The sequence below is a fragment of the Enoplosus armatus genome, chromosome 23, assembly GCF_043641665.1.
Source record: "Enoplosus armatus isolate fEnoArm2 chromosome 23, fEnoArm2.hap1, whole genome shotgun sequence".
NCBI lineage: Eukaryota > Metazoa > Chordata > Actinopteri > Centrarchiformes > Enoplosidae > Enoplosus > Enoplosus armatus.
Genome location: NC_092202.1, coordinates 3,983,660 through 3,995,920, shown reverse-complemented (window position 1 = coordinate 3,995,920; position 12,261 = coordinate 3,983,660). Strand labels below are relative to the sequence as shown.

Here is a 12,261-nt window from a genome sequence, read left to right as displayed (position 1 = left end):
ACCTCCTGTCACGAAACATTTCATAGATCAAATCAACTCACCCCACCCTTTTTACAAAGTGGTTGCACCACCTGCAAACAAACAAGGTTATTTTGAAGTGTTATGTATTCAACACTAATCTGGTTTTTGTAACTGAAGGTTTAATGTAAGCATGGGCGTAATTTATGGTGGAGATGTATCCCTACAACTTTTCAGATTACCTAAAATTGTCCCCACCACTAATTTGATATTAATTGCATATGCGTTTAAATCAAATACAATTTCCATCGGCTCTACAAAGAGTTAACTCTCCCATGCCCCCATTGGATGAGAAATAGAGTCGGCCATGTGATCGCAGGAGTGCATTTGCAATCACAAACAATGCAGTGTGCTGAGTCAGAGGAGAGAGCTCGAGGCTGGAGCAAGAGACCATCCAGGCTGTCGTCTCGCAGGTGCTTTGCCTTCTGTGATCATAATATTATGGATTGGTATCAAATTAAACATGTTGATTGTTCAGTGACATGAAAGACTGGCTAACTCACTACAGACTGTAATAGTCTTGCTAACATTAGCACTGTACTAATAGTAATGCATATTAATGTTATACTAGTAGCTAGTATACTTTTAAGTAAGTAAATAACTTTTAAAGATAATTTAATTAGTGAGCAAACTAAACGCTGTGACAGTGTGTCTGCTGTAGGGTGGTTTTGTGCTATTTTGACTGTTCTTGTTCTTCTCATGTTGGCATTAACGTGATACTTGTTGGCCAAACAAGAGGAGCATTAGTAATTCTTCCAGGATTGCTAGTTTGCTATTCTGTCTTCCCCAGTTTCAAATCTGTTACAGGATGCAGGGTTACTGTAGTTAACATTACAATTCATGATTTTCTGATGATTGAACGTCCTGCAACGTTTCCTCTTAGTTCAGCAGTCTGGATTAGCATCATGGACGTCAAGAAAAAGAGAGACATAAGGTCTCATTTCTTGGTAAATGTAAGTAGCTGTGTATGCAGTAAAAAGCTGAGTCACTTGTGATGTGTATTATTTGATACTAATCATAAAAGTAGTCTTTTCATAAAATGATATGCAGTACAAAGTTGCCACGTATGCAGTGTTCCAGGTGAACAACTGAGCAGATGTTGGGGCCCCATACTGATAAGATTGATTACTGTTTGGATGTGGTCTCCCTCAGTATGTGGGAGTTATGCGATAGAGGTCAGGGTAGGGGAAAGGTCATTCTGAGAGGTCTCTTTTCCTGACCCCTAGACTGCTGTCAAAATAACTTGTCTATCATCGATTTTGGGGTACTGAGGGGCCCCTAGATTGGAAACAGAGGTTTACAGACTCATGTGTTATTGTAGGACCCCATGTATGCCTAAATGTATAAAAGACGAGTTTGAACAGAGTTCGAGGCAGCAGTACTGATTCGGCTACGGGTGCTGTACAGGTCTAGATGCGCATGCCTGTTGATCCTGATCTTGGATGCAAATAAACTATATTATGTGAAAAGTCAGTATCAGCGGAGTTTCCTGCCATCATTGGATCATCGCCTACCTCTGGGAATTAAGAAGAAATTAACATCACTTGCTATCACCAAATAACATTTGCATTTATAGCAAATTAGGAATCCCACTCATTTTCACTTAGCTTTGTTGTTGTGTACAGACATCAGAGAGAGACAGAAATAGAAAGACAGAAACCAGGCAGGGAAAGACTATGAGCTGTAATGTCATTGAGTACATCTTTCTGATGTAATTGTTAAAACTCTATTTATCCCATGTGCAAGACCAAAACTAGACAAATATAGTCATACTACTTTTGTGTAGAATTGCAGGAAATGTAAGGCTGAAAAAAAAATCCACTTGGCTTTGCATGAAAGGAGTTGTAGGTTAGAGGATAGTTTTGCAGAGGTGTCAGATAAGACTTAACAATGCAGTGAAGAGGAAGGATCTATCTGTTGTTAGGTTTCTGCTTGAGGATAAAAGAAACTGAAAGTACATTGTAATTCCCTTCAAAACAGCTAGTAAATGATTTCACCACCCTCACCCCACCCTTTAAGGTTCCAGTAAAACAAAACTACAGCAAAAATATAACACAACAACACCAAAAGATATCTTATTTCCCCCATTTTATCATTCTCAAGGACAAATCAAAACAAGATTTCACTCTTTCTAATTTCCATCACCTGTATCTGCCTGATGCATGCATGCATGCACAGATGACATTAATTGATTATCACCATATTTTCCTACCTTAATATTTTGTAATGTTATTTACCGATGATCAACTTGTTACCAACTAACTTTCAACTTTGCCCACTTTCCATTTATATATTTTTTCCCCCTTCTTTTAAAGAAGGTAGCAAATATGTGAGGGTGTGAATTATAGATGTAATCACACCTACAAACCTTGGGTGTGGTATATTAACTCCATCCACCTTTCAGTTTCCAGTACACACTGTTGTTACCAGTCACAAATACAAGACAAGTTCACAAGACTTCAGAGACCTCTGCATCATATCGAAAAAGGTAAGAAAAATTAGTTACAGTTTTCAGTTACACTAAAAAGATATTGTATTGATATTGTAATGAAGTTTGATGTTTTTACTGACGTTCATGTTCCATAAATCTGTATCTTGACATGAAGAGTGCCACATAATATACAGTGCTTAACAAATTTATTAGACCACCACCCAGTGTAAGGTGTTTACCCCCGCTGCCCTAAATTAACAGTATTGCTGATTACCAAAATATTTTATGTTTCTGTAATGGTTAATCCACCAGTATGTGCAAGCCAAGCTATTTAATCAAAACGATATCTTTAATGCTAAAATATAATTATTGTTGTCATCCATGAATTCTCAAATTTACTGTTTTACAAAAAAGCAGAAAAAAATAGTAAAGCACATTATTATTTTTTGATTGAGATGCCAAATTACAGTTATTTACTTGCATTCCTGAACAGAAACATTTGTTTTGTGGTTGCAAGAATGCAAGCTGTCATCAGGGCCAAAGGAGGTCGTACAAAATATTAAGATTTTTGGTTAATATATGTGAATAAGGACTATTTAGTTGTTACAGTTTGTTATTTGCCTAATAAATAACAATACAATTTTTAGTTTGAAACAAGTTTTTGACAGATTTCTAAAATATTTGTGTTTTCTCATTTTTATGACAGGTGGTCTAATAAATTTGTTAAGCACTGTATATTAGCATAACTGAGTGGTGGTGTTGAATGCAGCTTTCTTAACACATCCATGGATAGGGCCTAATACCTGTTGTATGTTTCATGATTTCATGATTGTAATGGAAGATGGGGATGCTACGAACCCCCTCACACCATGGCCACTGGGACAAAATGCCATATGTAATCAAATTAAAAATATACTTCATTCATTCACTCATACAACTTATTTTGATCTCGCTATTCAGTCATGAACATCATGAAATATGCTAGGCAACATCAAGCTAAACAGGCACAAGGCTGATCCAGTTAACAAGTTTTGTACAAGGTTAGTCCAGCCCAGTTGTACAGTCACAACATAACCAACTTCTCTTTTCAACTTTTTGTTGTTGTTGTTTTTTATATTCATTAAGGTACAGGAAACTGAAAGTCCGAGATGGCAAATGGACCAGCCCTGTCCACTGCTAGAAGTGGCGAAATTTACATTAAAAGCGAATTTAGATTTTCCTTCTCACTGTTGGATGTTCTCTATGCAAATCAGTTCGAAGGGAAGGTTTTCCATCCACAACGTCTTGAGCAGGTGGAGGAAAACTTTTACAGAGGTGCCCCACCCAAATGGTTAAACTTTCACATTAGTGAACTGGCAGAGCCGGATGGCCCTAGAACCCCTTTTATTAAACGAGATGGATACGATACACTTGTGGAACAAATTCGGCAAAAGAGAAAACACCCTGGAATATCAACTGTTAAACTGTTCCACCAGCCAGGATGTGGGGGAACCACCTTGGCCATGAAGGTGTTGTGGGACTTGCGGAAAACCTTCAGGAGCGCAGTTTTAACAGGCTCAACCTCAAACATCACAAATGTTGCAGAGGAGGTGATCGACCTTTTCACAGCAGGCAGTCAAGGCCACCAGAACACTGTGCTGCTGTTACTGAATGATGAGCAGATTTTGGAAAATCTGCAAGACAGCATTATGATGAAGATTGCTGGAAAGAAGATAGTCATCAATATGCCTGTGGTGATTTTCCTCAGCTGTGTTAGAAAGGATGTAGTTCTACAGAGAGACAATGTCGTCCTACAGCAAGTACTTTCAGAGTCAGAGAAGCAGAAATTTAATGAGAAAAAGAACGAGCTTAGCCGAAGGTACAGTGACAAATGCAAACAATTCCATGGCTTTAACATAATGCAAACTAATTTCTCTCAAGCTTACGTCAAACAAGTATGCAAAGTATTCAGTACAGTCCAAAGAGAAAATAGGCCACGGAAGACCCAGCTTGCTGCCTTCCTGTCCCTGCTGAATGTTTACGTACCAGGTTCATATCTCCTGGAGTCTCAGTGCCTGGACTTCTTCAAACATCAAGACTACAGCCATGAACACCTTTCACTGGAGGACAGAATGGAGCCCTTTAGTGATCTCATCGTCACCTTCCGACGGGATGAAAGATCTGAAGATGAAGTCCGCATGGCTCACCTCATGATAGCACAGCATTGTACTGAATTGATGGCTGAGGCGGGTGTGACCAGAAGTGACACAGCAAGAAACATCTTGACCCGTTTGTGCAGAGATGAGGTTCCTCCATTTTTGCTTGGTTTTGTCAAAGACATGCTAACCAAAAGAGAAAAGAAGAGGGAAGAGAACCCAATCAATAGTACAGAGATTGAAGAAGACAAAGAAAAGTTTTCAAGGCTGATTCTAGATATTCAAGAAAGAGAAAAGAAACCAGGCAAGAGTGCAACCCTTTTAAGGATGGCAACAGACAAATTTGATAAAAATCCATTTTTTCCACAAGCACTTGCTCGGTTTTTTTACATAGTAATAAACGACTACAATCAAGCCGAAATGTGGGCAAAGAGAGCAAAACAAAGAGATCCCCAAAACTCATTTGTTGCTAATACACTGGGCCAAGTCCATAAGAACCATTTGAAGAACAAACCAAAAGAAAAAGAAATTTTGCAACTGGTCACAAAGGCCATTGAAGCTTTCAAACATGAGGAACAACTTGCTGAAAATGAACAAGGGACAGACATGAAAGAAGATGGCGTGACCCAACTCTCGCATGTTTTTAACATCAGAGGGCAGATTGGTTACCTGCAGGTCTGCAGCCTTGTGGTAGACGTACTTGTCTGTAATAATCTCAGAGATGAGGTGAAGAAAAAATTTGTATTTCTTGATAAATATCTGACTTACTCAAAGCCTGACATGACGAAAGATGATGCCCCATACATTTCTAAAGACATCTCAGATTGCTACTGGAAGTATGTTGGAGACACCCCACCAAGACATTTCAAACAAAAAGGCACTGATTTCATCCAGAAGCTTAAAGAAAAGCTGGCTGACACCACCACCACTGGAGTACTCGCATGTCTTGTCAGAGAATACAGTGAATCAAAGCTTAAAGAAATAACTACATGGTGGGAAGAAATCTTTCTTCGTTCTTCTTGCATGTCAAGACAGAAAATGCCCCTGAGTCCCAACGATGCACCTGAGCTCCACATGGTAACCCTCCTCCTGTGCTGGCCTACAGACAGTGAAGACCAATGTGTCTTAGACCTTTGTCAATTAATTCAGCGTATGTACTGCTCTTATGACAATACATATAAGAAATACCTTCGATCAAGGTACCTTCGCCCTCTGTTTTTCATTGGAAAAGGTCAAGATCTGAACAGAATTGTTCACAGAAAGGTCCTCTGGGAATTGCTTCTTGAGCAAAATAAGGAAACAAAAGAAGATTGGGGCAATGAGAAGATTTTCCAACATCCCAAAGTCCAGGCACGCCTTCTCAAAGTTGATGGGGTGGTACGAAACTACAGAGTCTATGCAACTATTGGTGGCAAAGTGATTGAGGTGGATGCGAACCTGCGAAACAGCCTCTGGAAACCACGCCAAGTTACCTTTTACCTTGGACTCACCATCAGAGGTCCTGTAGCCTTTGGCATCCGGACAAAAACTACAGCAAAGGGTAAGAGGGGTAAATACTATAAATTATAATTAAATACCTACCTGGCAGAAATTTCAAAAAATAGTTACACACTTAAGTCTAATTTACTTCTTTCAGTATTGTTGCTCTGTGATTGAGCTTGTTCTGTTCTCTTCTGCTCTGTTCTGGACGAAACTTCAGAATAGTTACTCTTTGTATATTTTTATCAGAACAGTGCATAACTGTAACATAAATGTTGTACGCTTGGTCACACCATAGCTGTTGTTTTTCAGTGTAAAATATAGCTGATTAATCATTTGTCCCTGTTACCTGTTGTGCTGTTTAAATATCGCATTTTAATCACTTTAACATTACAAAATAGTGGAGTATCCAAAGTAAGTGACGCATTGTTTTTGGAGAGTAACATTGAATATTTTAAATGTTATTTTTCGTTGTTGTGTGCACCACTAATTAAATCCTCTACTTTGTAGCGGTGGAAGTCTCAGAGATGGAAAACTCAAAACCTGGACCAATAACACCAGAACTGTGTGCCTGGCCAGATCCCGCTGGAGGTAAGTAATATGCAATAATAAAAATTAGGATTGAGAAGTGATAAGATGACTTCACATAGTGGCTTCGAACACCATTGCCCCCCTCTGCTTAAACAGTTTTTAAATTCCTTGTTGTATGTGTATATATCTTTTAAACATATGACCATTATAACTTCTTGTACTCATTATTTGTTTGCTTTGCTTTTACCCTCCATGACAGCCTCAGGTCAGCATTTCGTGGATCGCCATCGGACAGCTCTGATTGACAGAGTGCACGATACAAAATTCATCCTGGATAAACTCAGGAGTCGGAGTTTGATCTCAAATGAGAAATATGAAGTTGTGACAGCTTTAAGAACCACACAAAGCCAGATGTATGGCATTCTTCAGTGTTTGATTTCAGCCAGCCCAAGAGGCAAAGACGCTCTCTATGAAATACTTAAAGGGATGAAAAGCATGAGGCCTCTCATTGCTGAGCTTGAGGAATCTGAATAAAGGAGCAAAACATAAAAGTAAAAAGAAGTGCTGTAGCTTTGGACACTAAGTGGACATCTGGCACTGAGATGACCAAAAACCAAAGCCGACTGTGTGTTCTGATATAAAGGTCATTTTGTTTTAACTATAACTTTAGAAAGAAGCTCCATTGAATATAAAAATGCAGTCTAAGCAACACAGAAATATGATAGGGTAATATAAGCACCACACTGAGTGGACTGGAGGGTAAACACCCCTTTCATCCACCTGGGAAGTAGCATACAAGCTGGCAACGCCAACAATGACAACAACTGATTAAAGAGGCTGTTTCTATGGACGCATTAATGTACTTTTTCCACTGGATTGTTCATTGAACTTTTTGATATTTTTACTATCTATATTTTTTACTACTTGGAGAAGAAGATGCTGGACAAAATGTTATCTATGAAATGTTTAGCGTTTCCTTAATGTACTGGTCAAACAGCAAAGCACTTTTAAAGATAGTAACTTATTGTTGTCTGCTGTGAAAAGGAATGCTACAGGTCTTCAATATCAGCTGATTACACAACCAGACACCTCAGATGAAGAGTGACTACTTTAAATGAAGCACCTAAAACGTAATTTATTTGCATTGTATCTATTTTAGCCTTTTGTTTTTGGATTTATGAAACATATGAAAGTAAAAAACCTAAAGAAAAAAACTAAAGAAACTTAACTTATTCTCAGTGGAAGATGTTTACATTTTTTTTATTACATCTGTCTTTTGATGTGTCATTCTTTACTTCCATGTAAATATTGTTTTACATTAAGCTAGATGGCCACGCAAACCCAATGTAATTGTAAAGAACATGAAAGAAATACAACCCAACTCAAGTTAAATGATCAGACCAGAATAATGTGACATGGATAATCTCCAAGCATGTTGAGAGTTTTAAATTAGAAAAGGGGGGAAATATTTTTGTCATGTCATTGACTTTTCTTTCTACATTACCTCCGTCTGTCATTTTATTTTGTCTCTATATTGTCAAAACAAAATAAGATTAAGAATAAGATTGTCTTTATCGTCACTATTTTCAGTTTCTCATGAGCCAAAAAAGAAAAAACATCTACAAATTGATTAGTAATGTGTGACTAAACATCTACTAATGCAACATTTTCTCGTGTATTCTCATGGAGGACTCATGTAATTGTATTATTATTACTTACTTAAATATTCAAATACGTTTTATTTCTGCAATAATAAATATACTCCAGTTAAAGACAAAAGTGTATTATTGTATTGGTTGTTTTCTGCACATTCACACACATTAAATAATTCAGGTGAAACTGATATATATTGATAAATTGATATTGAATATACATGAAAATATAAAATGCATACACTTCTATTCACTGACAAGAATATTTGTCATTTTAAGAAAGCCTCCGTTTCCTGGAAAAGTACAGTTCTCTTATTGGCTGCTTTTGAGTATTTGTTTACTTTTCATTTTTGTTCTCAGCTTTCTCACACTGTACACAAAAACCTCAGAGCCTCTGTAGTGGGAAGCAAATTATCTAAAATGTACTAAGAATACATTTTTAATTTACACGTACAAACATGTATATATATCGTTTGTTGCATCACATTTACAAGGAACAGAATTGAAGCATTAAATATGACATGTCTGAAGTTGGAAACAATCCTCCTTTATTCACAAACAAATGTCAAATATGAACAGTTATTACAATGCAAATGATCACCTTTAACAGCGTTCAACTGAGGAATGCCAGGGAATAAATAAACAAAATCAAACAGATAGTCCTTGCTGACGAGGTGTAACGTCTGTGGTCCACAGGTCCTATTGGCTCATCTGAGCGATGAGCCCCTCCAGCTCGGGGCGGCCCTTGAACCGGGCTTGGAAATCAGCCTCGGTGTGCTGAGAGGAAAACAGGGAGGGGAGAGATCTTTACTTCCATGTTAAACACTCATTTAACAGACAGATGTTGCTCATGGTAAAATGGTATTTTATTTAAATGTAGACTTGTATTAAACCACTCAGGGCTGTTTTATTTGGGTTCTCATTCATGTACACTACATGGCACACCTGACTCAGGTGTCCATATGACCACCGAAACAGGTTTTGCTTGCTGCAATTATTCCTCCTGTGCATACCGGACATTCAAAGATCCCTTCCTAATGCACCTTGATGTAAGTGATGCAGAAACAAAATCCACAGTCCTCCTCACATACCAAAAAGTATTCCTTAACATGTTCAACAATCATATGGGTGTAATGTTTGCGTGTCCTCGTGTATTTGGCCATTTAGTAAAACTAACTGACCAACTACCTAAATTGACCCAACCTGAATTGTGACACAAGTAAAAAGGAAAACATTTATTTTTCTGGTCTGGAAAAAATGTAAAAACATGCTTCAGTACAATATGGCAGAGCCGTCATCATGCTAACTCACCTCCTTCACAGAGAGCTGAACGCCCTCTGGTTGATTCTTTAAAAGAACTTCCATGAAAACGGGACACAATGTGGCGTTCAGAGTGCTCAACTAGACAAACAGATAAATGACACGGTTCAACAGTCAGATCCTCAAAACTCCTCAGGAAACTACCGAAGCATGCAGTGATCGAGTTAAAAGGAGACTTAAGGCGGATCAGTTTTACCTGGACGACTCGCTCATGAGTCTTTAGGATGGCGTCAACATACATCTTGGTGCCTTGCTCTTGCATTAGCATGACCTCTGTGCTCTTGGTTGGCAAAGCATAGCTGCAAGTAAAACAACAGCGATTAAATAATCAAAGCATCTTTTCTACTGTGCTGCAGAAACAAAAAGATCTTTGCTTTTTAGCTCTATTATATGCAAGATAGTTTGCAGTAATAGTTAACTGCTGACATCGGTGGTAAAAAAAAAAAGTTTTAAATATCCTCACCTTTCTGCCACTTTAATGCCGAGCCGGTTGCAGACGTTGTGGATGTACTGGGAGTAATGTTCCACCACTGTCATGTCACAACCCGACACCTTCACATTCAGAGTCCCGTACGCTTTATCCGTCACTGCCATGATCTGTTTCATCTGGAGTTTGTCTTTCTTTTTCTTTGGCTAAAAACAAAAACATGAGACACTTTACAAGATTTACAACGTTATTAAAACCAGTTATATTATACCTTTTGTCCAGACTAACTCGTTCAAATAAATTCAGACAAATTGCACATTAATCCGAATTCGTTCAAACTTGATTTTTTGAAAAAGTGACAGCGCTACTGTAGGCTTAACGAATCAGCATTTACCCTCTGTAAACCATAGCCTGTTAACAATGTAGTGTTTAATGGATCAGCAAGAAATAAAATGGGACAATCTCATGAATCTATTCATGTTTCTTCACCACAAGATGTTTCTGAAATAACCACAAACACAGCCTTTTATATACTGTTATGCTTTTTGTAACAAAAATCTAATACTTAACCAGAGTTACCATAGTCTCAAATCTAGAAATATGAGTTTAGAGAGGTACTTGTTGGCTTTATGTCGTTTTTATCAATGGTTTTACTTTCTGGGTATTTTATCCTCTTTGTTTTCAGCGTTGACTGTGATTTCCATGTTCTTATGGGTGAATAAAGAGAACCTTGAAGCTTGAAAGTCGACTTTGCAAATGTAATAATAGGCAATCAGTTATTAAAAGTTATCTTATTACAGCCTTACATGGGACGTCGGTCCTTTAGATAACTGAATTCTGCCTAATCTTGGCCGCACACTGACAGCTCATTAAGAGGCAGTCTTTTCAGCAGAAATAACTGATGTTTTTCCAAAAATACAATCTGGTCTTACCGCTTCTTTAGGCAAAAGATGTCTCCACCGTCCAATCCCATGTGTTGGCATGGATTTGTATTGCCTTTTGTTTACAGAAGCTGTGGGTGAAGAGAGAATAAAAAAAAGTTCATTTAAATACACATTCTGCATACACATGCAACACATCTTGGTATGTGCAAGGTCAATTTAACAGGCAAGACACACAAATACAGTATTTCAGATGCAAAGTGTTTTATTCATAGTAGTCTTTTAAATACTTACCCCAAACAGGATGCTGGATGGATGGTGTGGCCCTTTAAATACAACAGTATAAGTATTAGTCAGACACAGTACATATTATCCCATAGTGGTTGAAACAAATACATATTTCAACTTTGTTGTAGCAATGTCAAATGCGACATTGTCAGACTTTGTTGCATAAAATCGTATCACAACAAACAGAAAAAGACGGCCAAAACTGTGAAAATAAAACCCAAGTCGTAATATAATCTTTTACATCTTAGATTAAATGAAAGACCTGACGCTCTATAGTTGTTGTTGTTGTTATGAAGGACTACAATGACCACAGCTTTACAATACAGCCTTCAGTTAGGCCAACATGAGGTGTGAGAATTTAAAAATGCAAAGCAAAGACTTACCGGCATAATGTCAGTGCTTGATTTAACACAAATGCCTGTTGTGTGGCAGAAACCTGCAACTGGACCAAACAGAATAACATCAGCTTCTATATTTACATATTTACTATATTTATATCTCAATATTCTAGTAACATATTACCAGTTTTGAATGCAGTCAAGCTAATTAGTATGTTAAACTAGTTTTCTGACGCAGCACACACACACACACACACACACACACACACATATATATATATATATATATATATATATATATATATATATATATATATTGGATATATGATTTATTGAAAAAACTAAAGTAATCGTAAGAACCAGTTGCATCTGGACACAAAACATACACGGACTAAGCAGTAATAACGTCCGTCCACTAATGGTATCATAGCAGCGCTACAAGACACTGTCAGCTGAGTTGACATAATCACTGCTGTATGACCTCTGTGAAGAAACGAAACATTTAGCGGAGACAAAACAAAAAATACCTTTCGGAAGACAGGATTCATAGCTCAGCCTCTCTTTGTGTTAGCGAAAGACACTCACTGGGTGTTGCGGTGTGATTCGGCGAGTTAGCTACATGTAACTGGAACGAAACACATTCAAAACACACGCACTGGCTGCTGTTACTGAGCACGGAAGTGCTTCGAGGAAGCTCCTCCGTCCTCATTTCCGTCCGTAGTTTGAACACGCTAGAACAAAGGTTCCGGGGCCGGGATCAC

General features: G+C 37.9%; 1 protein-coding gene across 1 annotated transcript; it reads right to left on the bottom strand.

Moving 5' to 3' along the window:
• Positions 1 to 8,772: 8,772 nt before the first annotated feature.
• mrpl48 (mitochondrial ribosomal protein L48) lies at positions 8,773 to 12,168 on the bottom strand. Its single transcript, XM_070929969.1, has 8 exons — positions 12,028 to 12,168; positions 11,546 to 11,604; positions 11,169 to 11,200; positions 10,926 to 11,005; positions 10,030 to 10,199; positions 9,763 to 9,865; positions 9,558 to 9,647; positions 8,773 to 9,023 (listed from the first exon to the last, which is right to left on the bottom strand). The coding sequence occupies exons 1-8, from the start codon at positions 12,046 to 12,048 to the stop codon at positions 8,946 to 8,948; spliced, it is 633 nt and encodes a 210-aa protein (XP_070786070.1). The 5' UTR covers positions 12,049 to 12,168; the 3' UTR covers positions 8,773 to 8,945.
• Positions 12,169 to 12,261: the final 93 nt, after the last annotated feature.